This window comes from Zophobas morio, unplaced genomic scaffold, assembly GCF_036711695.1.
Source record: "Zophobas morio isolate AGI-343-1 ecotype UQ-CSIRO unplaced genomic scaffold, CSIRO_AGI_Zmor_V1 ptg000008l, whole genome shotgun sequence".
NCBI lineage: Eukaryota > Metazoa > Arthropoda > Insecta > Coleoptera > Tenebrionidae > Zophobas > Zophobas morio.
This window is the reverse complement of record NW_026972113.1, coordinates 12,022,416-12,046,845: the sequence shown is the minus strand read 5'-3', so window position 1 is coordinate 12,046,845 and position 24,430 is coordinate 12,022,416. Positions and strand designations below refer to the sequence as shown.

General features: G+C 29.9%; 2 protein-coding genes across 2 annotated transcripts; both read right to left on the bottom strand.

The window, feature by feature from the left end:
- Nucleotides 1-1,632: 1,632 nt before the first annotated feature.
- Nucleotides 1,633-12,547, bottom strand: LOC135124873 (uncharacterized). Its single transcript, XM_064050096.1, has 10 exons — nt 12,478-12,547; nt 12,272-12,433; nt 12,063-12,225; nt 11,892-12,013; nt 11,595-11,842; nt 11,359-11,549; nt 11,092-11,315; nt 10,497-10,656; nt 1,923-2,038; nt 1,633-1,722 (listed from the first exon to the last, which is right to left on the bottom strand). The coding sequence occupies exons 1-10, from the start codon at nt 12,539-12,541 to the stop codon at nt 1,664-1,666; spliced, it is 1,509 nt and encodes a 502-aa protein (XP_063906166.1). The 5' UTR covers nt 12,542-12,547; the 3' UTR covers nt 1,633-1,663.
- A 5,239-nt stretch (nt 12,548-17,786) lies between these two features.
- Nucleotides 17,787-23,341, bottom strand: LOC135124872 (uncharacterized). The gene is made up of 4 exons (XM_064050095.1): nt 23,279-23,341; nt 23,121-23,231; nt 17,949-18,101; nt 17,787-17,900 (listed from the first exon to the last, which is right to left on the bottom strand). Exons 1-4 carry the CDS (start codon nt 23,288-23,290, stop codon nt 17,814-17,816), a joined length of 363 nt encoding a protein of 120 aa, XP_063906165.1. The 5' UTR covers nt 23,291-23,341; the 3' UTR covers nt 17,787-17,813.
- Between the last annotated feature and the right edge of the window lie 1,089 nt (nt 23,342-24,430).

Genomic DNA, 24,430 nt, shown 5'->3' with positions numbered 1-24,430 from the left:
ATTCTTCCTATTAAATTTTTCGCTTTTTCAATTTTTCAGTTTCACGATTTTGAGTTTTTCGATTTTTTGGTTTTCTTCATTTTAAAACTTGAATTTTTCAATTTCGCATTTTTAGTTTTACAAATTTACAATTTTTCGATTTTTCGATCTTCAAATTTTACAAAGCAGTTGTACGATTTTCAAATTTTTCAGTTATTCGATTTTTGAACTTGTGAATTTTTCAGTTTTGGATTTTCAATTTAGATTTTTCAGATTTTTCTCATTTAATTTTTCGATTTTTCAATTTTTCAGTTTCACGATTTTGAGCTTTTCGATTTTTTGGTTTACTTCATTTTAAAATTTCAATTTTTCAATTTCGCATTTTTAGGTTTACAAATTTACAATTTTTCGATTTTTCGATCTTCAAATTTTACGATTTCAGTTCTACGATTTCAAAAATTTTTGGTTTATCGATTTTTAAACTTTCAAATTTTTCAATTTTTTGAATTTTCACATTATTCATTTTTATCTTTCACTTAACTTGAATTTCCTTTTTAGTTTCACAATTTTATAACTTTTTAGTGTTAAACTTAACATTTTTCAGTTTTTCGACTTTGAGAAACTTCTGAATTTTTAAATTTTTTCATTTTTTAAAATGTTATAATTTTTTTTCGATAGTTTATTTTATTTATACAGATTGATCCATTTATAAATCGTCAGTTTTTCGAGTTAAAAAAGTTGTAGTCACACCATTTTTAAAATGCAAGTGCGTTATTTTTGAAAATTCTAGCAATTTTACCAACTATATATACAGAGTGATCCAGTTGTACAGGATTTTTCAGTTTTTTCGTTTTTATCTTCATACATATCAAAATGTTCTTACTCCATTTTGAACGATGAAAATCTGTAATTTTACACAAAAATGTAAAAAATATACAGAGTGATCTATTTATAAATCTTAGTGATCCCTTATTACAATTATAATTTTTCAGTTTTTGAGGATACAAGTGTGCGAATTTGCTCCAAACTTAAAACATCACCAATTTTCGGGTTTTTTTTTTAATTAATTAATTTCGTTTTTATGACAAGAAAAAAATTAAACCTGACGTTCGGTACACTTGTTCTAGAACAGAAAAATATTTTTTTAACTATCAGTGATTTGTTTTTACAACGGAATTCTCGCTAAAAACAAAAAAACATTTCCGTAGCACAACACAAAATTTACTGGAGTTACTAAATTTAGTTGTGTGTATTTGAGAGGAGCGGTGTTTACTATACGAGGAGATACGTCATTTACAATAGAAAATCAAACGACAAATGTTTATGTGGTCATTCCTTCGTGATTGACGTGCGCCGTGTTGCAGGTAATCAGTTCGAAATTTATTTGAACTTCTCTGTCGACACTCGCGAAAAAATTCCTCTTCAACTTATCGAAAATAATGAGTCATATTCCGAGTCCTATTTTACTGCCGGCCATGTGTTTTCCATTTAACTCGTGTTTATTTACTCTGCATAGTTTAAAATTTGTCGGTGTAAAATATGGAATTTGTATTTAGTTATTGATCGCTGACGTCGATCGTAATAAAACAAATTCGATACTCTCTAAATTTAAACCCAAACACTCTCAAAGAACTTAAAATTTTATTTCTCCTTAGCCCAAAAGGCGATTCTTCTTCGTCGTCGCTCATTCCATCATGGGCCTTCCTCGCATTTCCGGCACGAAGCAAGCCAGCAAAGAACTTCCTGCGAACAAATTCTTCGAGTTATTCTTGTAACATATCGCCAGTACCATCGTCCATTGCAACAAGAGCACGTGCATTCGTAAAAATAGATTTTGGGTGTTTATATCGGGAAATTTTATACTCTTAACGATTTCAAAATGGTTTGGATTATTTTACTGTTGTGGTCGTGTTTGTGTGTTTATGAAATTGGGAGGGGCGTACCGAAGAATACGGCGGCGAGGATGGCGAGGAAGCTCTGGCTGCTGATGTTGAGGGCGTAGTAGCAGATGCAGGAGGTTACGTAGGTGTAGAAGCAGACGACGCCCATGGCGGTGCCCCTGCAAAATCGAAAAAAATGGTCAATTTGAGTCGAGATATACTGGGTTTACCGAACAGATGGAGTTGGAGAAGTGCTGATCTTCACGTGAATTTTTAAAGCTATGATGTTTTTGGTTGGGAAAATTTCGTGGTTGAATGGGGCAGGGTAGGACAGGTCTGGTCAGAAACAGTTAAGACAGGTTAGGTCAGGTCAGGTCTCGCCAAATGTAAAATTAGAAAACGGTCAGATCTGGTCAAATCTAATTTTTGGATTTATAAATTCCTTCATTTTGAATATTTCAATTTCTCGATTTTGAATTGTTCAAATACCCGTTTTTTACAATTTTGCGTTTCTTTGTAATTTTTTTAGTTTTCAATTGTTAGTTTGTCAATGTATCAATTTTTAGATATTGTAATTTTCGATTTGTTCGATTTCTCATTCCTCGATTATTAGTTTTTCAATTTTTCGTTTCGGTTTTTCAAGTTTTCCGATTTTTTAATTATCTTTTTTTATTTTTTGTTTTTACAATTTATCCATTCGATTACTACTTTTGGATCCATTCTATCATTTTTCGATTTTTTTGATTTTTTCATCGGTCTAATTTTAGATTTTTATTTTCCAATTTTTCAAGTTTTCGATTTCCAATTTCTTGGAAATTTAAAAAAACGAGAGACTGAAGAAACGAAAGTTTCAGTTTGTCGTTTTCTTAATTTTTCGATTTACAATTTTTCTAGTTTTCAATTTTATGTTTCTCAGATATTTTAATTTTCGATGTGTCAATTTTTCGATTTTGTTCCTTTATAATTTTCCAATTGTTCGATTTTTCAGATTTTCTTTTCCTTAATTTTTGGATTTGTGGTTTTCAATTTCTTCATTTATTAATTTTTCAATTTGTCAACGTTCCAGAATTAGTTTTCCATTTTTTTAATAATCTTATTTTTTATTTTTTCAATTAGTTCTCGATTTTTTCATTTTATAATTTTGAAATTTTTGGATTTTTGAATGCTGTGAACTTTTGACCGTTAGTTCCGCTATGTTTTAATTATTCTATTTTAAATTTTTCAGTTTTTCGATATTTATTTTGAAATCTTTTGTTTTTAAAACTTTTAAATATTTTAATTTTTGATTTTCTTCAATTAGTCCTCTATTTTTCAATTTTTCCATTTTATAATTTTGCAATTTTTCGATTTTTCAATTTTTAAAACTTTCCATTTTTTCCGATTCAATTGTTAAAATTTTAAATTTTTTGATTTTTCAAATGCGAAATTTTTCAGTTTCGACTTTTCGATTTGTAATTTTTTGCAATTGTTCGATTTCTCAATTTTTCTTTTCTTTAATTTTTGGATCTGTGGTTTTCAATTTCTTCATTTATTAATTTTTCAATTTTGATCTTCCTGATTTTTTAACTCCGTTTTTGTCTTTTTTTGTGTTTAGATTTTTAGTTTGCAATTTCCCAGTTTTTCGATTTTTCATTTTGAAGTTTTTATATTTTTCAACGTTCCAGAATTAGTTTTCCATTTTTTTAATAACCTTATTTTTTATTTGTTCAATTAGTCCTCGATTATTCAATTTTTTCTTTTTATAATTATGCAATTTTTGGATTTTCTAATTTTGAAATTTTTGGATTTTGAAATGCTGTGAATGTTTCAATTCCTGGATTTCTTAATTATCCTATTTTAAATTTTTCTGTTTTTCGATATTTATTTTGAAATTTTTGGTTTTAAAACATTTAAAAATTTTTATATTTGATTTTTTTCAATTAGTCCTCAATTTTTCAATTTTCCCATTTTATAATTTTGCAATTGTTCGAATTTTCAATTTTTCTTTCCTATAATTTTTGGATTTGGGGTTTTCATTTATTGATTTTTCAATTTTGATCTTCCTGATTTTTTACCTCCGTATTTGTTTTTTTATGTGTTTAGATTTTTAGTTTGCAATTTCTCAGTTTTTCCATTTTTCAATTTCAAGTTTTTTGATTTTTCAACGTTCCAGACTTGGTTTTCCATTTTTTTTTAATAATCTCATTTTTTTTTCAATTACTGCTCGATTATTCAATTTTTCGATTATTTCATTTTATAATTTTGCAATTTTTGGATTTTCCAATTTTGAAAATTTTGGATTTCTCAATGCTGTGAATGTTTGAATTTCTAGATTTTTAGTTCCCCGATTTTTTAATTATTCTATTTTAAATTTTTCAGTTTTTCGATATTCATTTTGAAATCTTTTGTTTTTAAAACATTTAAATATATTAATTTTTGATTTTTTCAATTCCTCTCCGATTTTTCAATTTTTCCATTTTATAATTTTGTAATTTTTCGATTTTTCAATCTCCATTTTTTCCGATTTAAGTCTTCAAATTTCAAATTTTTTGATTTTTCAAGTGCGAAATTTTTTACTTTCGAATTTTCGATTTTTCGTTACTTCAATTTTTCGACTTTTTCATCTTATAATTTTGCAATTTTTGGATGTTCCAATTTTGAAATGTTTGGATTTTTTAATGCTGTGAATTTTTGGATTTCTAGATTTTTAATTCCTCGATTTTTTAATTATTCTATTTAAAATTTTTCAGTTTCTCGATATTTATTTTGAAATTTTTTGTGTTTAAAACTTTTAAACATTTTAATTTTGTATTTTTTTCAATTAGTCCCCTATTTTTCAATTTTTCCATTTTATAATTTTGCAATTTTTCGTTTTTTCAATTTTTAAAACTTTCCACTTTTTCCGATTAAATTCTTCAAATTTTAAATCTTTTGATTTTACAAATGCGAAATTTTTCAATTTCGACTTTTCAATTTTTCGATTATTTCATTTTATAATTCTGCAATTTTTGGATTTTCCAATTTTGAAATTTTTGGATTTCTCAATGCTGTGAATGTTTGAATTTCTACATTTTCAGTTCCTAGATTTTTTAATTATTCTATTTTAAGTTTTTCAGTTTTTCCATTTTTATTTTGAAATTTTTTGGTTTTAAAACATTTAAATATATTAATTTTTGATTTTTTCAATTACTCTCCGATTTTTCAATTTCTCCATTTTATAATTTTGTAATTTTTCGATTTTTCAATCTCCATTTTTCCGATTTTAGTCTTCAAATTTCAAATTTTTTACTTTCGACTTTTCGATTTTTCGTGACTTCAATTTTTCGACTTTTTCATCTTATAATTTTGCAATTTTTGGATGTTCCAATTTTGAAATGTTTATTTTTCAGTTTTCCGATATTTATTTTGAAATTTTTTGTTTTTAAAACTTTTAAACATTTTAATTTTGGATTTTTTTCAATTAGTCCCCTATTTTTCAATTTTTCCAGTTTATAAATTTGCAATTTCTCGATTTTTCAAATTTTAAAACTTTCCACTTTTTCGATTAAATTCTTCAAATTTTAAATTTTTTGATTTTTCAAATGCGAAATTTTTCAGTTTCGACTTTTCAAGTTTTCGATTTTTTTTAAATCTTTCGTCTTTCTTATTTTTTTTATTCCATTTTTTGTTTTTAAAGTTTCGATCTTTACTTTGCAATTTTTTTATCAAATCAGGTCAGGTCTGATCACGTTAAATCAGAAAACAGTCAAATCTGATCTGGTCAGATCGGATTAGGTCAGGAACTGGTCAGGTCTGATCAAGTTATCTAAGAAATCGATCAGGTCAGATCAGGCCAGTCAAATTTGATCTAGTCAGGCCAAATTAGAAAACGGTCAAGGCAAGTCAGATCTAATCAGGAAGCAGTCAGGTCTGATCAAGTCATTTTAGGAAACAGTTAGGTTTTGAGCAGGTCAGATCGGGTCAGGTAATATCAGGAAATGATCAGGTCAGGTCAAGTCAAATCATAGTATGATCGCATCACGTCACGCCAAGAACCGGTCAGATCTGGTCTGGTCAAATCACGTCACGTCAGGTCAGGTCAGGTCAGGTCAGGTCAGGTCAATTAGTCCTTTATTTTTCAATTTTTCTATTTTATAATTTTGCAATTTTTCGATTTTTTAATTTTTAAAACTTTCCATTTTTTCCGATTCAATTCTTCAAATTTTAAATTTTTTGATTTTTCAAATGCGAAATTTTTCAGTTTCGACTTTTCGATTTGTAATTTTTTGCAATTGTTCGATTTCTCAATTTTTCTTTTCTTTAATTTTTGGATTTGTGGTTTTCAATTTCTTAATTTATTAATTTTTCAGTTTTGATCTTTCTAATTTTTTAACTCCGTTTTTGTTTTTTTTGTGTTTAGATTTTTAGTTTGCAATTTCTCAGTTTTTCGATTTTTCATTTTGAAGTTTTTATATTTTTCAACGTTCCAGAATTAGTTTTCCATATTTTTAATAACCTTATTTTTTATTTGTTCAATTAGTCCTCGATTATTCAATTTTTTGATTTTTTCTTTTTATAATTATGCAATTTTTGGATTTTCTAATTTTGAAATTTTTGGATTTTGAAATGCTGTGGATGTTTCAATTGCTGGATTTTTTAATTATCCTATTTTAAATTTTTCAGTTTTTCGATATTTATTTTGAAATTTTTTGGTTTTAAAACGTTTAAAAATTTTTATATTTGATTTTTTTTAAATAGCCCTCGATTTTTCAATTTTTCCATTTTATAATTTTGCAATTGTTCGAATTTTCAATTTTTCTTTCCTATAATTTTTGGATTTGGGGTTTTCATTTATTGATTTTTCAATTTTGATCTTCCTGATTTTTTACCTCCGTATTTGTTTTTTTATGTGTTTAGATTTTTAGTTTGCAATTTCTCAGTTTTTCGACTTTTCAATTTCAAGTTTTTTGATTTTTCAACGTTCCAGACTTGGTTTTCCATTTTTTTTAATAATCTTATTTTTTATTTTTTCAATTACTGCTCGATTATTCAATTTTTCGATTAGTTCATTTTATAATTTTGCAATTTTTGGATTTTCCAATTTTGAAAATTTTGGATTTCTCGATGCTGTGAATGTTTGAATTTCTAGATTTTTAGTTCCCCGATTTTTTTATTATTATATTTTAAATTTTTCAGTTTTTCCATTTTCATTTTGAAATTTTTTGGTTTAAAAACATTTAAATATTTTAATTTTTGATTTTTTCGATTACTCTCCGATTTTTCAATTTTCCCATCTTATAATTTTGTAATTTTTCGATTTTTCAATTTCCATTTTTTCCGATTTAAGTCTTCAAATTTCAAATTTTTTGATTTTTCAAGTGCGAAATTTTTTACTTTCGAATTTTCGATTTTTCGTTACTTCAATTTTTCGACTTATTCATCTTATAATTTTGCAATTTTTGGATGTTCCAATTTTGAAATGTTTGGATTTTTTAATGCTGTGAATTTTTGGTTTTCTAGATTTTCAATTTCTCGATTTTTTACTTATTCTATTCAAAATTTTTCAGTTTTTCGATATTTATTTTGAAATTTTTTGTTTTTAAAACTTTTAAACATTTTAATTTTGGATTTTTTTCAATTAGTTCCCTATTTTTCAATTTTCCCAGTTTACAAATTTGCAATTTCTCGATTTTTCAATTTTTAAAACTTTCCACTTTTTCCGATTAAATTCTTCAAATTTTAAATCTTTTGATTTTTCAAATGCGAAATTTTTCAGTTTCGACTTTTCAATTTTTCGATTATTTCATTTTATAATTTTGCAATTTTTTGGATTTTCCAATTTTGAAATTTTTGGATTTCTCAATTCTGTGAACTTTTGAATTTTTAGACCGTTAGTTACTCTATTTTTTCATTATTCTTTTTTAAATTTTTCAGGTTTTCGATATTTATTTTGAAATCTTTTGTTTTTAAAACTTTTAAATATTTTAATTTTTGATTTTTTTCAATTAATCCTTTATTTTTCAATTTTTCTATTTTATAATTTTGCAATTTTTCGTTTTTTCAATTTTTAAAACTTTCCATTTTTTCCGATTCAATTGTTCAAATTTTAAATTTTTTGATTTTTCAAATGCGAAATTTTTCAGTTTCGACTTTTGGATTTTTGTAATTTTTTCCAATTGTTCGATTTTTCAGTTTTTCTTTTCTTTAATTTTTGGATTTGTGGTTTTCAATTTCTTCATTTATTAATTTTTCAATTTTGATCTTTCTGATTTTTTAACTCCGTTTTTGTTTTTTTTTTGTGTTTAGATTTTTAGTTTGCAATTTCTCAGTTTTTCGATTTTTCAGTTTCAAGTTTTTTGATTTTTCAACGTTCCAGACTTAGTTTTCCATTTTTTTTATAATCTTATTTTTTATTTTTTCAATTACTGCTCGATTATTTCATTTTATAATTTTGCAATTTTTGGATTTTCCAATTTTGAAATTTTTGGATTTCTCAATGCTGTGTATGTTTGAATTTCTAGATTTTTACTTCCTCGATATTTTAATTATTCTATTTTAAGTTTTTCAGTTTTTCCTTTTATTTTGAAATTTTTTGGTTTTAAAACATTTAAATATTTTAATTTTTGATTTTTTCAATTACTCTCCGATTTTTCAATTTTTATTTTTTATAATTTAGCAATTTTTCGATTTTTCAATTTCCATTTTTTCCGATTTAAGTCTTCAAATTTCAATTTTTTTTATTTTTCAAGTGCGAATTTTTTAGTTTCGAGTTTTCGATTTTTCGTTACTTCAATTTTTCGACTTTTTCATCTTATAATTTTGCAATTTTTGGATGTTCCAATTTTGAAATGTTTATTTTTCAGTTTTCCGATATTTATTTTGAAATTTTTTGTTTTTAAAACTTTTAAACATTTTAATTTTGGATTTTTTTCAATTAGTCCCCTATTTTTCAATTTTTCCAGTTTATAAATTTGCAATTTCTCGATTTTTCAAATTTTAAAACTTTCCACTTTTTCCGATTAAATTCTTCAAATTATACGAAATTTTTCAGTTTAGACTTTTCAATTTTTCGATTTTTTTTAATCTCTCGTCTTACTCATTTTTTTAATTCTATTTTTTGTTTTTAGAGTTTCGATCTTTACTTTGCAATTTTTTATCAAATCAGGTCAGGTCTGATCACGTTAAATCAGAAAACAGTCAAATCTGATCTGGTCAGATCGGATTAGGTCAGGAAATGGTCAGGTCTGATCACCTTATCTAAGAAATCGATTACGTCAGATCGGGCCAGTCAAATTTGATCTGGTCAGGCCATATTAGGAAACGGTCAAGGCAAGTCAGATCTAATCAGGAAGCAGTCAGGTCTGATCAGGTCATTTTAGGAAACAGTCAGGTTTTGAGCAGGTCAGATCGGGTCAGGTAATATCAGGAAATGATCAGGTCAGGTCAAGTCAAATCATAGTATGATCGCATCACGTCACGCCAAGAACCGGTCAGATCTAGTCTGGTCAATCACGTCACGTCAGGTCAGGTCAGATCTCGGCGCGTCAGGTCATACTAGGAAAGGTCAGTTCTGCCAGAAGGTCATGTCAGAAAACGCTTATATCAGATTATAAAATGGTCAAGTCAGCTCAGGTCATGTTAGGAAACGGTTAGGTCTAGTCAGGTTATATCAGGAAAGAGTGAGATCTGCTTATGTTAAATGAGGTCAGCTCTGGTCAGGTTATTTTAGGAAATGATCATGTTTGGTCAAGTTACATCAGAAAATGATCAGGTCAGGTCCGGTCAGGTCATTTTAGAAAACGGTTAAGTTTGATCAGGGAAGTTCGGAACAGCCCAGGAAATGGTGAGGTTCAGTCAAGTTACATTCGAAAACGATCAGGTCAGGTCAGATCTGTTTTGGTCAGGTCATATCAGGAAACGGCTAGATCTGGTCAGGTCATATTAGGAAAAAGTGAGGGTTGATCAAGTCAGATCATTTTAGGAAACGGTCAGGTTTGATCAGGTCACGTCGGGTCAGGAAATATCAGGAAACGATCCGGTCAGGTCAGGTCATATATTATAAAGTGGTCAGGTCTGGTCAGGTCTAATCGGGAAACAATTAGGTCTGACTAGGGGAGGTAGATTGGAAAACGATCAAATCGGCTGAGGTTACGTCGGGTCAGGTATGTTCTGGTCTGGTCAGGTCATATCAACAACCGAGCGGGTTTGTTCTGGTCAGGTTAGGTTATATCATGAAAGAGTGAAGTCTGATTAGGTCAAATCAGGTTAGCTCTATCCGGTCATTTCAGAAAACGGCAAATCCAATCTGGTCAGGTCGGATCAGGTCAGGAACTGGTCAGGTCGAGTCAGGTCTGTCCTGTGAGGTCTTCTCAGGGAAAAGTGAAGTTTGATCAGGTCAGATCAAGTCAGTTTTAGTTTTATTCCAGCGTATTCTGGGTTTCTGCTATAACTATCAGTACCGGATCATCCGCAAAACCTATCTGGGTCACTCCAGGGATCTTGAGCCTTAGTAGATTGTCGTAGACCATCCAAAGCAACGGTCCAAGGACTGAGCCCTGAACTGACCCGACCCGACCTGACCTGACCTGATTAGAGATGACTCTAATTAGTTTGACCATTTTTGAAGCGAAAGAAACGGAAGAAAAAGCTTTTCGATTTCTAAATGAAAAAAAATCATACCTTACTGCAGTGGGAAAGGATTCGATCACGACCACGTAAATCGTCGACTCGACAAAAGTCAAACCAAAAATAAAAATCGACGACGCCACTGCCATCACAGTAAAATTTCGACTAAACGCCAAGATCAAACTTGTCAAACAACACGACGTGAGACCTGCAACTAAAAAAATCGTGAATTGTCAGTTTTCGAACGTAGTATCTTTTCGGAAGTTTATAAGTTTCGAGTTTATAGAAAATCAGTTCATATAAGCAAAAATCCTGGAAGCCCAGTCCGTTCATCATCTAATAGACTCGCGAAAGCCTGGAACTCATCCAGGCCATAACGTCTGTTTGTTTTTCTCCACTCCGCACAATTCCATTATCATTCTCCCATTTTCGCGGCCAATAAATCCCCATCTAGTATCTTACGAGCTATCAAACGCTCATTAGAATTCTTCCACAGTTAACGAAAACACTTAACTCCGCTCGTTTATAGCTCGCACACAGTGCAAATGTGCTAAAATATATCGCCGAACATTCGCACTCAAATTTCCAGAAGCGTTTATTTTACCGGCTATTTATAAACGTCGAAAACATACTAGTCCTGTGTACTTACAAATGGGAAATTTACGTCCGAATTTATCGATTATGCACACCAGGATTATTTGAGCTAATAAAATGTTTATGGAGATTAAGAGGAAGTACTCCAGTTGGGTTTCTTCCAGCGAGGTCGTGCAGTTCTTCTCGGTGACGAGGTTCAAGTGGATGAAACTGACACCAGTGATGGTCTGATTCGCATTAGTGAGGAGCTGCGACAGGAAAATCGTCGTCCCGGAAAGACTAAAATTTCGGTCAATCGTTAACCAACTACTTGTGGTACTACCAAAAGAGGGTTGGCAACTTTGCGACGCTCACAGTGACGACGGTACGAAAAAAAGGTTGCCGAAGCAAGAGACGCAGCAGGCGGATCATGACCTTGATCATAACGACGGTCTGCTGCACCATACCAACCGGTTCTGGGTCCAGGTTAATGTTATAGTCGGAGATTAAGTCCACGAGTTGCTGTGAGTGTATCTACAAAGAGCGATTTTTCGAAAAACTGTCAAAAGTGGTACTCACATCGAACGTCTCGCTATATTTCGACTTATTAATGGCGTAAAACTGCTTCAAGATGAGACTAGCCGTGATGATTCGTCGCCGAAAAAGCAAAAACCGAGGGCTTAGTTCCAAAAGTGCCGACGAACACCCCATGGTGATGCACAACCCTCCACCAATAGCGAATATTATTCGCCAAGAGGTCAACCTCATATCCATCCCTTGGTGTTCATTTACGTGACTACTAGTAGTACCGAAGTAGTAAATAAAAACTGAAACGACAAACATCTAGTTGCGGTTTTTGCAAAATCGGTGTAGTACTAGAGGTCGAAAAGTACCCAGCCGTCCAAAACAAGTCAGGTAGTACCGTATAGAACCCTCGTCTGTCTATTGGAAGAATCTCCGCCAGATAAATCTTGACCGAGACGATGTTAGCTTGAAGTCTAAAAGGACAAAGATATAAAAAGACAAACAAAAGAGAAGTTTCTTCACCCAGAACCTAGGAAAAATGCCGCCAGGTAGAGGGTGTACATGTTATGAGAGAACGCAGACACAAAACAGCTACCAAAAGTGATGATCAAGCTTTTCGAAATCATGCACCTTTTCCCGGTACTGTCTGATATGCTGCACAATAAAAACCCCCCGATGGCTTTACCTGTAGTCAAAATTTGGCGATTTTTCCAAAGAAGGTACTCACTCACCCGTCACGAAGCAGACGTAGATGTTAACTATGTCTTCCTGGGTCAAGCCGGTGTCGCAAGCTGATAAAGGAAGAGCGAAGTGGAGGCATAGGAGGACGAAGCCGTTTGTGAATAAGTTGGCCATTGAAAAGCCCACGAGGAATTTGTAGTAGAGCCCCCATCCTACAAGGCAAAATTAGCGGTTTGGAAAATTGCGGAAGTGGTACCTGTTTTTTGGAGGGCGTCTTCTAAATAGAGCAAACGTGACACTACGGGGCGAATTTGCGACATTTTTGACAAGTGTGACGCTTTGTCACTACTAAAAAATAGGTATCAAGAACTTATGCAGTACCTACTTCCCTCACACTTATTGGAGCGCTGGTCAAACTGATTTATTAATTCCTCGGACTTTTTCAGTTTTGTAATTTTTCGACTTATCTCACTGTCTCGATTTTCCGATTTTTCAACTTTTCGATTCCAGGATTTCTGATTTTTTCGATTTTTCGATTTATAATTTTTTGATTTTTCAATTTTTAATTTTCTTATTTTTGTTTTTAAAGTCGAAAGATCCAGAAATTGCAAAATCGAAAAGTCGAAAAATAGAAAAATCCAGAAATTCAAAAATTGCTAAGCCTAAAAATTGAAAAATCGAGAAATTGATGGAATTTTCGATTTCTCTATTTTTCAATTATCCAAATTTTCAATGTATCGATTTTTCACTTTTTCGCTTGTTCAATTATTCGTTGTCCTGGTTTTTTATTTTTTCCATTTTCCTAGTTTTACCTGATTATATAGATTTTTTCGATTTGTTAATTTTTAGATTTTTCAACTTCCCGAATTTTTGATTTTTTGATCATTCTTTTCCTCGATTTTTCGATTTATCGATTTCTTAATTCTTCCATCTTTCAACTTTTAGCAGTTTTTTAATTTTTCGAGTTTTAATTTTTTTGGTTTTTCGATTTTTCAATTTATTCGACTTTCCAATCTCCCGATTTTTCAAACTTATGGTTTGTTTATTTCCCGATTTCTAAATTTTTTGGTTTTCAGATTTTTATATTTTTAAATTTTTCAAAAAGTCGAAAAATCGAGACATTGAAAAATCGGGAAATTGAAGTTTGCGATTTTTCAGTTTCTCGATTTCGGTTTTTCACTTTATTGATTTTTTAATCTTTTTACTTTCCAGTTTTTTGTTTTTTTCAATGTTTAGACTTTCAGTTTCTCGAATTTTTACTTTCTCGGTATTTCGACACTATGATTTCTGATTTTTTCGATTTTTTGATTTTTAGATTTTTCGGTTCTTCGATTTATTAATTTTTCAATTTTTCACAACACATTGAAAAATCGAAAAGTCGAAAGATTAAAAAAATCCAAAAATTGAAAAACCGCCAAACTTAAAATTTGCAAAATCGGGAAATTGAAAATTGGGATTTTTCAATTTCTCCATTCTTCAATTATTCGTTTTCTCGGTTTGTTAATTTTTCCATTCCCAACTTTTCGATTGTACAAATTTTCGACTTTTAAATTTTTTGATTTGATTATTGTTGATATTTTAGTTTTCGATTTTCTGTACATCGATTTATTAATTTTTCCACTTTTCAGTTTTCGGTTTTTCAAATTTTTAAGTTTCCAGTTTCTCAAATTTTTTTGGTATTTCAAATTCTTGATTTTTTGATTTCTCGATTTTTCGACTTTTCCATTTTATGATTTCTCATTTTTTTCGACTTTTTGGTTTTCAGATTTTTCGGTTTTTCAATTTATAGATTTTTCAATTTTTCAATAAGTCGAAAAACCAAAAATTTTAAAATCCACAAATTGAAAAACCGCAAAATATAAAAATTAAAAAATCCAGAAATTGAAATTTGTTATTTTTCAATTTCTTGATTCTTCAATTATACAAATTTTCAGTTTTTATCCATTTGTTAATTGTTCGACTATTCGATCTTTTGACTTGTCAGTTTTTTGATTTTTCAATTATTATATTTTCGGCTTTTTTTTATATTTTTTGGATTTTTTTTTTGAATTTTTGATATTTCAGTTTTCGAATTTCTAAATTTTTGACTTTCCCATTTCTCCATTTCTCGAATTTTCAAAATTTTCAGGTTTGTCTTATTCGTTCTCGATTTTTCGATTCATTTGTTTTTCAGTTATTCAAATTTTAAATTGTTCATTTTTCAGTTTTTCTTTTTTTCGATTATAAAAAAATTTTCGATTTTTTAATTTTTAGATCTTTTAATTTCTCGAATTTTCATTTTTTTGATATTTCAGTCCCTGGATTTGTCGAGTTATCGATTTTTCAATTTTTCCACAATTTTTAGATTTTCAGTTTCTCGAATTTTCAATTTTTCGAAATTTCAATCTCTGAATTTTTCTATTTCCTGATTTTTCAAATTTTCCATTTTATAATTTGACTTTTTCGATTTTTTGGTTTTTGGATTTTTCGGATTTTCGATTTATCAATTTTCCAATTTTTAGATTTTTCAGTTTTCCAAAAAGTCGAAAAATCAAGACTTTCAAAAAACTAAAAGTCGAAAAATCCAAAAATCCAGATAATGAAAAACCGCAGAACCTAAGAATTGGAAAATCGAAAAATTGAAACTTCTTTATTCTTCAATTATCACTGGTCAACAAAATTTAATTTTTTCTCTCTAACTTTGACATAATTGTAATGTTTTCGTTCAATTTGTCTCTGTGTTTGTAACAAAGAGCATAAATCTTATAACTTAGCTCAATTAAAAAAAATATGCATATTTGATGTTAGAAACACAAAATCAGGTAAAACAATTTAATTTTTGTATCTTTAACGGCAAAAAGTGTAGTATTAACAAAAGAACAACCATAAATAAGAAAAAAAACAACGAATGTAGTTGAAAAAACGAAAAAAACAAAAGAAACAGCGAAGACCGACGTTTTTTCGGTTGCCTCCTATAGATTTTATTGGAGATCTCTCGCTTGATGGTCCCGCAGTATTCTGCGAGCATTTAGGGGTTCCATTGATCTTGGTAACGTTTTTCTATCGACAAAATGCCCAGATGGATGCGTTCTCTATGATGGTCACTCACGTCGTCACAATTTTTGGGGAAAAAATCAAGGTGCGAGTGTATAAAATGCACTTTTAAGAATATGTTAATTTTAAATTTTTTATATGATGATAACATGTCTTCTACTTACTAAAAGTAGTTTTCTTATTGTTTCCCAAGAAGTTTGTAGCAATTTGATTACAAAAAAATACACCTTATAGAAAGTTTCCTATTACTTAATAGTACGATTTTTGTATTTTTCAAGGATAATATTTTAAAATTACTTTTAAATGAGAGCTAAGTTTTGGCTTAGCCCTTTATAATATCATTTAAAATTGCTAATTAAATAATAATTGACTGCTATAATAAAAGTTAGAGCTTAGCTGTTGACCAGTGATTGTTGTCTCCTAGATTTTTTAAATATCGATTTATTAATTTTTCCACTTTTCAGTTTCCAGTTTCTCGAATTTTTTAGGTATTTCAAATTCTTGATTTTTTGATTTCTCGATTTTTCCACTTTTCTCTTTTATGATTTCTCATTTTTTTCGACTTTTTGGTTTTTAGATTTTTCGTTTTTTCAATTTATAGATTTTTCAATTTTTCAAAAAGTCTAAAAATCAAGACATTGAAAACTCGAAAAGCCAAAAAATTTAAAAATCCACAAATTGAAAAACCGCAAAATATAAAAATTAAAAAATCCAGAAATTGAAATTTGTTGTTTTTATACAAATTTTCAGTTTTTGGATAATTCATTTCCTCTATTTTTCGATTTATCCATTTGTTAATTTTTCGACTATTCCATCTTTGGACTTGTCAGTTTTTTGATTTTTCAATTATTATATTTTCGATTTATCCATTTTTGTATTTTTTTTGAATTTTTGATTTTTCGGTTTCCGATTTTCTAAATTTTTGACTTTCCCATTTCTCGATTTCTCGAATTTTCAAAATTTTCGATTTTGTCTTACTCGCCGATTTTTCGATTTCTTTGTTTTTCAGTTATTCAAATTTTAAATTGTTCATTTTTCAGTTTTTCTTTTTTTCGATTATAAAAAAAAATCGATTTTTTAATTTTTAGATCTTTTAATTTCTCGAATTTTCATTTTTTGATATTTCAGTCCCTGGATTTGTCGAGTTATCGATTTTTCAATTTTTCCACAATTTTTAGATTTTTTAGTTTTCCAAAAACTCGAAAAATCAAGACATACAAAAAACAAAAAGTCGAAAAATCCAAAAATCCAAAAATTGAAAAACAGCAAATTTAGAATTGAAAAATCGCAAAACTGAAATATCGGACAGTTGAAGAAAAAAAAAATTAAAAACTGAGAAACTGAAAATTCGAAAATTTGAATAACCCAAAGATCCCTTAAAAAAATTGGTAAAATATATTTAAAGCAAATAACCAATAGGATAAAATGTCCTCTCAGCACTAAAAACAAGCTTAACTTTAACTTTTTCGATTCTTCAAATTATTCGTGAGGTTCGTTTTTTAGTTTTTTTATTTCCCAATTTTTCGACTATTCGAGTTTTCGATTTTTGAGTTTTTCGATGTATCGATCTTTCAGATTTTTCGGTTGTCAAATCTTCGATTGTTGATGTTTTTGGGTTTGTTCAATTTTTTTAAAAGTCAAAAAGTCGAAAAATCCAGAAGTTGAAAAAACTTAAAAATTGAATTGAATCGAAATTGAATAAGAAATTGAAAAATCGAAAATTTGAATTACACAAAAATCCCTAAAAAATTGGGAAAATAGATTTGAAGCAGATAACCAACAGGATAAAATGTACTCTCAGCACTAATAACAAGTGTTTATGTTTATACATCGAAAGAATGTCACGTAGAAATTAGTTTGATTTTTATTATACTGTGATAATTTTTTTGCGAAAATTTTGACGTTTATGGAAAAAACACAAATCGGATCCGTACACCACAAGCATAGAAGTATTTTGTTGTATAATATTTAAACTACATTTTATTGCTAATATACATACAAAATTTGAGATAAATACAGAAGCTAGACAGACAGACAGACAGACGGACAGACGGAAAAGGAGATCACTTTTTCGTACTAGGCTACGGTCGAGAAGTAAAAATCGATGGGTGCCAGATGTTTCGCGCGTGTCCACCTTCAAGTCGTTCCACGCTGTCGAGTACCAGCGGTACCATCAAACCCGACGGTGGTCCCGCTAACGACAAATGGACGTTAGGAAACCGCGTAATTAAATCTAGATCTGCATCGTCATTACCGACGGTAATCAGCAAACCAAGTATGGTAATTTTTGATTTCTGGATGCCGGGATCCATGTCATGCTGTCATTATCGACATTTAAAGTGACATAAAAAGTTGGATGTGTCTTGTGAGAACCGAGCTTCTGTTGTGCATAATAATGATTCGTATGGAAGGGTGACTTGTTGGGTAATTAATGAGCGGGATGAGAGAGGTCGGGTAATGATGGGTTGCCGGTACGACCCACAGGGGGCAGAAAGTACTGCCGACACTTAGTCGTTTTTATGGCGATAAAACGTGATTTTAAAAAGTGGAATACGTGGTTCAGTTAGCGAGATTGTTATTATTATTAACGAAGCGGCTTTTCATGTTGATCAAAACGGAACCGACGGCGTAGATTTGTTTTCCCACCTAGGTACGACAAGATTTTTATTTATTTTTGGAGGGAAAATCACTTACGTCGACTCCCAGCTGGAAGTTGATGCTGTGGCTCAAGAATTTCACTCGGTACGACTGCATGCTGTTGATCAGGACGATGAGGTACAGTTTTTGGTTAGGGGCGTCGAGGAAGTACCATTCGATGTCACTCACGGTCTCACTTATTTGGTCGATCTTGAAAAAAAAATGGGCAAAGTTTATTTCGACAGAACTTCCCTTGCCTTGAAGGGCAGCTTTTTTGACTTGAATGTTTCAGTTTTTTTTAGTTTTTTCAGTTCTTCGATTTGCAGTTTTTCGACTTCACAACTTTCAATTTTCCAGTTTTTAAATTTATCAATTTTTGAATTTTTAATTTTTAGATAATTTAGCAATTTTTTTCTTTTTTCAAATTTATTTTTTAAGTTTTGCAGTTTCTCAATTTGAATTTTTCGAGTTTTCAATTTTTAATTTTCCCATTTTTACATTTACAATTTTTTGTTTCGGTTTTTATTTTCATTATTTTTTCAGTTTTTTAGTTTGCAATTTTTCGACTTTAATTTTTCGATTTTTCAACTTTTACATTTTATAATTTTTTTTTCTTCAATTTAAAACTTTTCAGATTTCCGATTTTCAATTTTTTGTTTCTTCAATTTTTGTTTTACAATTTTTCGACTTTTGAATTTTTCAATTTTTATATTTTGCAATTTGTCAATTTGAGTTACTCGAGTTTCCAATTCTTAAATTTTCAATTTTTCCATTTGCACTTTTTCGTTTGGGTTTTAATTTTCATAATTTTTTCAATTTTTCGGTTTTTCAATTTTCTGATTTTGTAATTTTTGCCTTTTTTCAATGTGAAAATTGTCGATTTTTCAATTTTTTAATTTGCAATTATTCGGTTTCAATTTTTCGATTTTTCAACTTTTGATTTTAAAATTTATCGTGTTTTCAATTTTGAATTTTTCCGATTTTCAACTTTTCGGATTTGAGGATTTTGATGTTTTGACGATTTGAGGATGTTGGTGTTTTGAGGATTTGAGAATTCTGGTGTTTTTGAGGATTTGGAGATTTTGGAGTTTTGAGGATTTTTGTGTTTTGAAGATTGGGGATTGGAGTTTTGAATATTTTAGTGTTGTGGGGATTTTGAGGATTTGACGATTTTAGTGTCTGAATGAAGTTTAAATTTTTTAGTTTTTCAGTTTTCCAACTTTTGAATTTTTCAATTTTTAGATTTTCCAGTTTGTCTATTTGAGTTTCTTAAGTTCTCAATTTTTAATTTTTTACTTTTTGGATTTTCAGTTTTTCGTTTCTGTTTTAATAATTTTTTCAATTTTTCGATTCTTCAGTGTTCTGATTTTATAATTTTTCTTTCTTCAATGTGAAATTTTTCATGTTTTCGATTTTTCAATTTTTTAATTTGCAATTTATCGATTTTTCAAATTTTGGATTTTATAATTTTTCGTTTTTTCAATTTTGAACTGTGCAGATTTTCGATTTTCTATTTTTTGTTTCTTCAATTTTTGTTTTCCAACTTTTCAACTTTTCGGATTTGAGGATTTAGGTGTTCTGAAGATCTGAGGATTTTGGTGTTTTGAGGATTTCAGTATTTTGATGATCTGAGAATTTTGGTGTTTTGAGGATTTGAAGATTTTGGTGTTTTGAGGATTTGAGGATTTCGGTATTTTGAGGATATGAGGTTTGGAAATTGGAAATTTTGAAATTTTGAGGATTTTTGTGTTTTGATGATTTGAGGATTTTGGTGTTTTGAGGATTTGGGGATTTTCGTGTTTTGAGGATTTGGAGATTTTGAAGTTTTGAGGATTTGAGAATTTTGGTGTTTTGTAGATCTGGGGAGTTCGTTGTTTTGAGGATTTGGAGATTTTCGTGTTTTGAGGATCTGGGGATTTTGGTGTTTTGGGGAATTGGGGAAACTGTAGTTTTGAGGATTTGAGAATTTTGGTGTTTTGAGGATTTGGGGATTTTGACTTTTTGAGGACTTGGGGACTTCGGTGATATGAAGATTTGAGGATTTTGGTGTTATGGGAATTTGAAGATTTGAGGATTTTGGTATCTTACGGATTAAGTGTCAATTTTTTAGTTTTTCAGGTTTCCAACTTTTGAATTTTTCAATTTTTAGATTTTCCAGTTTGTCTATTTGAGTTTCTTAAGTTCTCAATTTTTAATTTTTTACTTTTTTGATTTTCAGTTTTTCGTTTCTGTTTTGATTATTTTTTCAATTTTTCGATTCTTCAATGTTCTGATTTTATAATTTTTCTTTCTTCAATGTGAAATTTTTCATGTTTTCGATTTTTCAATTTTTTAATTTGCAATTTTTCGAATTTCCAAATTTTGGATTTTATAATTTTTCGTTTTTTCAATTTTGAACTGTTCAGATTTTCGATTTTCTATTTTTTGTTTCTTCAATTTTTGTTTTGCAATTTTTCAACGTTTCGGATTTGAGGATTTAGGTGTTCTGAAGATCTGAGGATTTTTGTGTTTTGATGATTTGAGGATTTTGGTGTTTTGAGGATTTGAGGATTTTCGTGTTTTGAGGATTTGGAGATTTTGAAGTTTTGAGGATTTGAGAATTTTGGTGTGTTGTGGATCTGGGGAGTTTGGTGCTTTGAGGATTTGGAGATTTTCGTGTTTTGAGGATCTGGGGATTTTGGTGTTTTGGGGATTTGGGGAAACTGTAGTTTTGAGGATTAAGTGTCAATTTTTAGTTTTTCAGGTTTCCAACCTTTGAATTTTTCAATTTTTAGATTTTCCAGTTTGTCTATTTGAGTTTCTTAAGTTCTCAATTTTAAATTTTTTACTTTTTTGATTTTCGGTTTTTCGTTTCTGTTTTAGTTATTTTTTCAATTTTTCGATTCTTCAATGTTCTGATTTTATAATTTTTCTTTCTTCAATGTGAAATTTTTCATGTTTTCGATTTTTCAATTTTTTAATTTGCAATTTTTCGATTTTTCAAATTTTGGATTTTATAATCTTTCGTTTTTTCAGTTTTGAACTATTCAGATTTTCGATTTTCTATTTTTTGTTTCTTCAATTTTTGTTTTGCAATTTTCCAACGTTTCGGATTTGAGGATTTAGGTGTTCTGAAGATCTGAGGATTTTGGTGTTTTGAGGATTTCAGTATTTTGAAGATATGAGAATTTTGGTGTTTTGAGGATTTGAAGATTTTGGTGTTTTGAGGATTTGAGGATTTCGGTATTTTGAGGATATGAGGTTTGGAAATTGGAAATTTTAAAGTTTTGAGGATTTTTGTGTTTTGATGATTTGAGGATTTTGGTGTTTTGAGGATTTGGGGATTTTCGTGTTTTGAGGATTTGGAGATTTTGAAATTTTAAGGATTTGAGAATTTTGGTGTGTTGTGGATCTGGGGAGTTTGGTGCTTTGAGGATTTGGAGATTTTCGTGTTTTGAGGATCTGGGGATTTTGGTGTTTTGAGGATTTGGGGAAACTGTAGTTTTGAGGATTTGAGAATTTAGGTGTTTTGAGGATTTGGAGATTTTGATTTTTTGAGGACTTGGGGACTTCGGTGATATGAAGATTTAAGGATTTTAGTGTTATGGGAATTTGAAGATTTCAGGATTTTGGTGTTTTGAGGATTTGGGGATTTTCGTGTTTTGAGGATTTGAAGATTTTGAAGTTTTGAGGATTTAAGAATTTTGGTGTGTTGTGGATCTGGGGAGTTTGGTGCTTTGAGGATTTGGAGGTTTTCGTGTTTTGAGGATCTGGGGATTTTGGTGTTTTGGGGATTTGGGGAAACTGTAGTTTTGAGGATTTGAGAATTTTGGTGTTTTGAGGATTTGGGGATTTTGATTTTTTGAGGACTTGGGGATTTCGGTGATATGAAGATTTAAAGATTTTAGTGTTATGGGAATTAAGTTTCAATTTTTTAGTTTTTCAATTTTCCAACTTTTCAAATGTTTTCTGATTTTAACTGTAATTTTTTTCTTTTTTCAATGTGAAATTTTTCAATTTTTCGATTTTTCTATTTTTCAATTTGCCATTTTTCAGCTTTCAATTTTTCGTTTTTTCAGTTTTAGATTTTTCAGTTTCCCGATTTTTCATTTTTTGATCTGCATTTTTTTAGTTTTCAATGTGTAATAATAATAATTTAAAAAAAATTCCAATTTTTCAACTTTACGATTGTAGAATTTTTCCATTTTTTAATTACTGAATTTTAAAACTTTTTATTTATTCGATTTTTCAGTTTTTCGATTTTCAATTTTTCAACTTCTCCATATTTAATTTTTCAATTTTACGATCTTTCAATGTTACAGTTTTTGGACTTTACCATTTTGACGATTCTATAATTTTTATGTTTTCTAAGTTTAGGGTTTTCCAATTTTTTGATTCGATTCGTTTTTTCTTCTTTCCCAATCTTTCGATTCATTAATTTTTTGCGATTTTTAGGTTCAATGTTTCAATTTTTCGTTTCTTCAGTTTTTCGATTTCTCACTTTTTCCAATTTGCAATTTTTTTGTTTTTCAATTTTTCAACTTCTCCAATCAAAAAATTAAAATACGGAAAAGCATAAAACGAAAACTTTAAAAAATCTAAAAATTGTGAATCAAGAACTTGAAAAATTGATAGACGAATTATTGCAAGATCGAAATAGTGGAAATCAAAAATTGAATAATTGAGAAATCCAAAAATTGCGAATGAAAACCTGGAAAATCGAACAATTAATAAAATTAAGGAAATGAAAAAACGAAATATTGTGATATAAAATCGTCAAAATAAAAATTAAAAAATCGAGAAAATGAAAAATAAAATTAAAGAACTTGAAAAATTCAAGAAACGAAAAAAGATTGATATATATCGAAAAATTAAAAATTGAAGAAATGAAAAATTATGAAGCTGAAACATTGAAAAATGGAATAACTGAAAAACCTAAAAATTGTGGTATCAGAAAATTAGTCGGCTGAGAAGTCAACACGAATTGGTACACCACAAATGCAGAGGTATCTTAATTTTAATAAAATTAAAATCAAATTTTGGAGATTTTGGAAATGACTTTATCCAATTGATGGTGGGGATGACTGGCCAAATTTTGATTAGCATTTTACCATTTGGATGATAGTCCAATATACTTGCAAAATTTGACAATAAACGGGGGAGCACTTTTTTCGTACTCTAGGGGTTATGAAACATCATAAAAGTGCCAAGTCAAAGAAAAAATTGTAAGAATTACCATTCTTTACATACTTCGTTTTCCAATGCTTGTCCTGACAAGAACAAAATAGCGAAGTAAAACCCGACCAAGACTCCTAGCACAGTCATGCGTATCATCATTATCGTCTCGTGGAAAATCACATCCTAGGAAATTTCGGTTACTCTAAATTTCTTTAGGGTTAATTACGTACCCAGAACATCATGGTAAAAAGTATCACTGAAATCCCCACAGCACAACCAGCTAGAGCATAAAATCCAAACACAGCAGCCAGTTCGTTTTCTATCTTCTTGCAGAGGCTAAAAGAGTCATTACTTCATTATTTTTATCCCCACCAATAATTTGGTACCTACCGGAGGAATAGAACCTGTCTCTTTACACAAAAAATCATTTTGGTGCGAATCTCCCTCTGGAAAGTTTCGTTGATTGGCAAATTTTCTAAGTCACTTTCGTTTCTCCCTCTATCCAACAAACGCCGTGTGTGCCTATTCAACATGATTAGCTGATATCTGACGTGACAAGTGCAGTACATGAACATAACACAAGGTGCTATGCCAGAGTGAACCATCATGGGCATAGTGAGTTTATATAAGTACGTCAGAAAGGTACTACATTTCGGACAGTGGTCGCGTACCAGTTTGATAAAAAAAAATCTTTGGTAGTCAATACTAGTTGGCAAAATGGTGAGACAACCAGCGAGCATCGACAACCAAAAAAAGATTTCCATGACGAAATTTATCACTCTCACTTCTGTTTTTATGGATCGATACATTTCTGGGTCAATTTTCCACATATCTAATTCTTCTGGGAGACGGCTGTAAGCATGCTGTTTAAAAAGAATCGTCACGACGCCTCCCAAGGCCTGAAATAAATTTTTAGACCAACAGAACCAGTATTGCAAAATTTACGATTTACGAAAAAGGATGCGAAGAACAAAGGTCCATATGAGGCGAATTCTCGGCTACCGAATACATACATCATGAAATATGTCTGTACTAGCCCTATTCCACCGTGGAAGATTAAAAGAGTCCAAAGAACTATTTTTAAAATAAAGGTGTTGAAAATGTCGCAATAGTATAGTTTAACTTTCGCGAAAAAGTCGTCTAGAATGGTACTAGTGTTATTTTTTGTGATTGGAATTTTGGCTTACCTTTTATGGCAGGATTTTGTTGATCACCCATGGTCAAGACTGCAAAGGATGTACTGAGTGGAACTGGGACACAATAACGTCATGGGATGGAAAAAGTTGAGCAAAAAGTGCACCACGAAGTCATTTTTGCATTAATTATTAGTTAGGTAATTACGAGTTGCTTTTATCGACTGGAAAGTTGACAGCATCGATTAT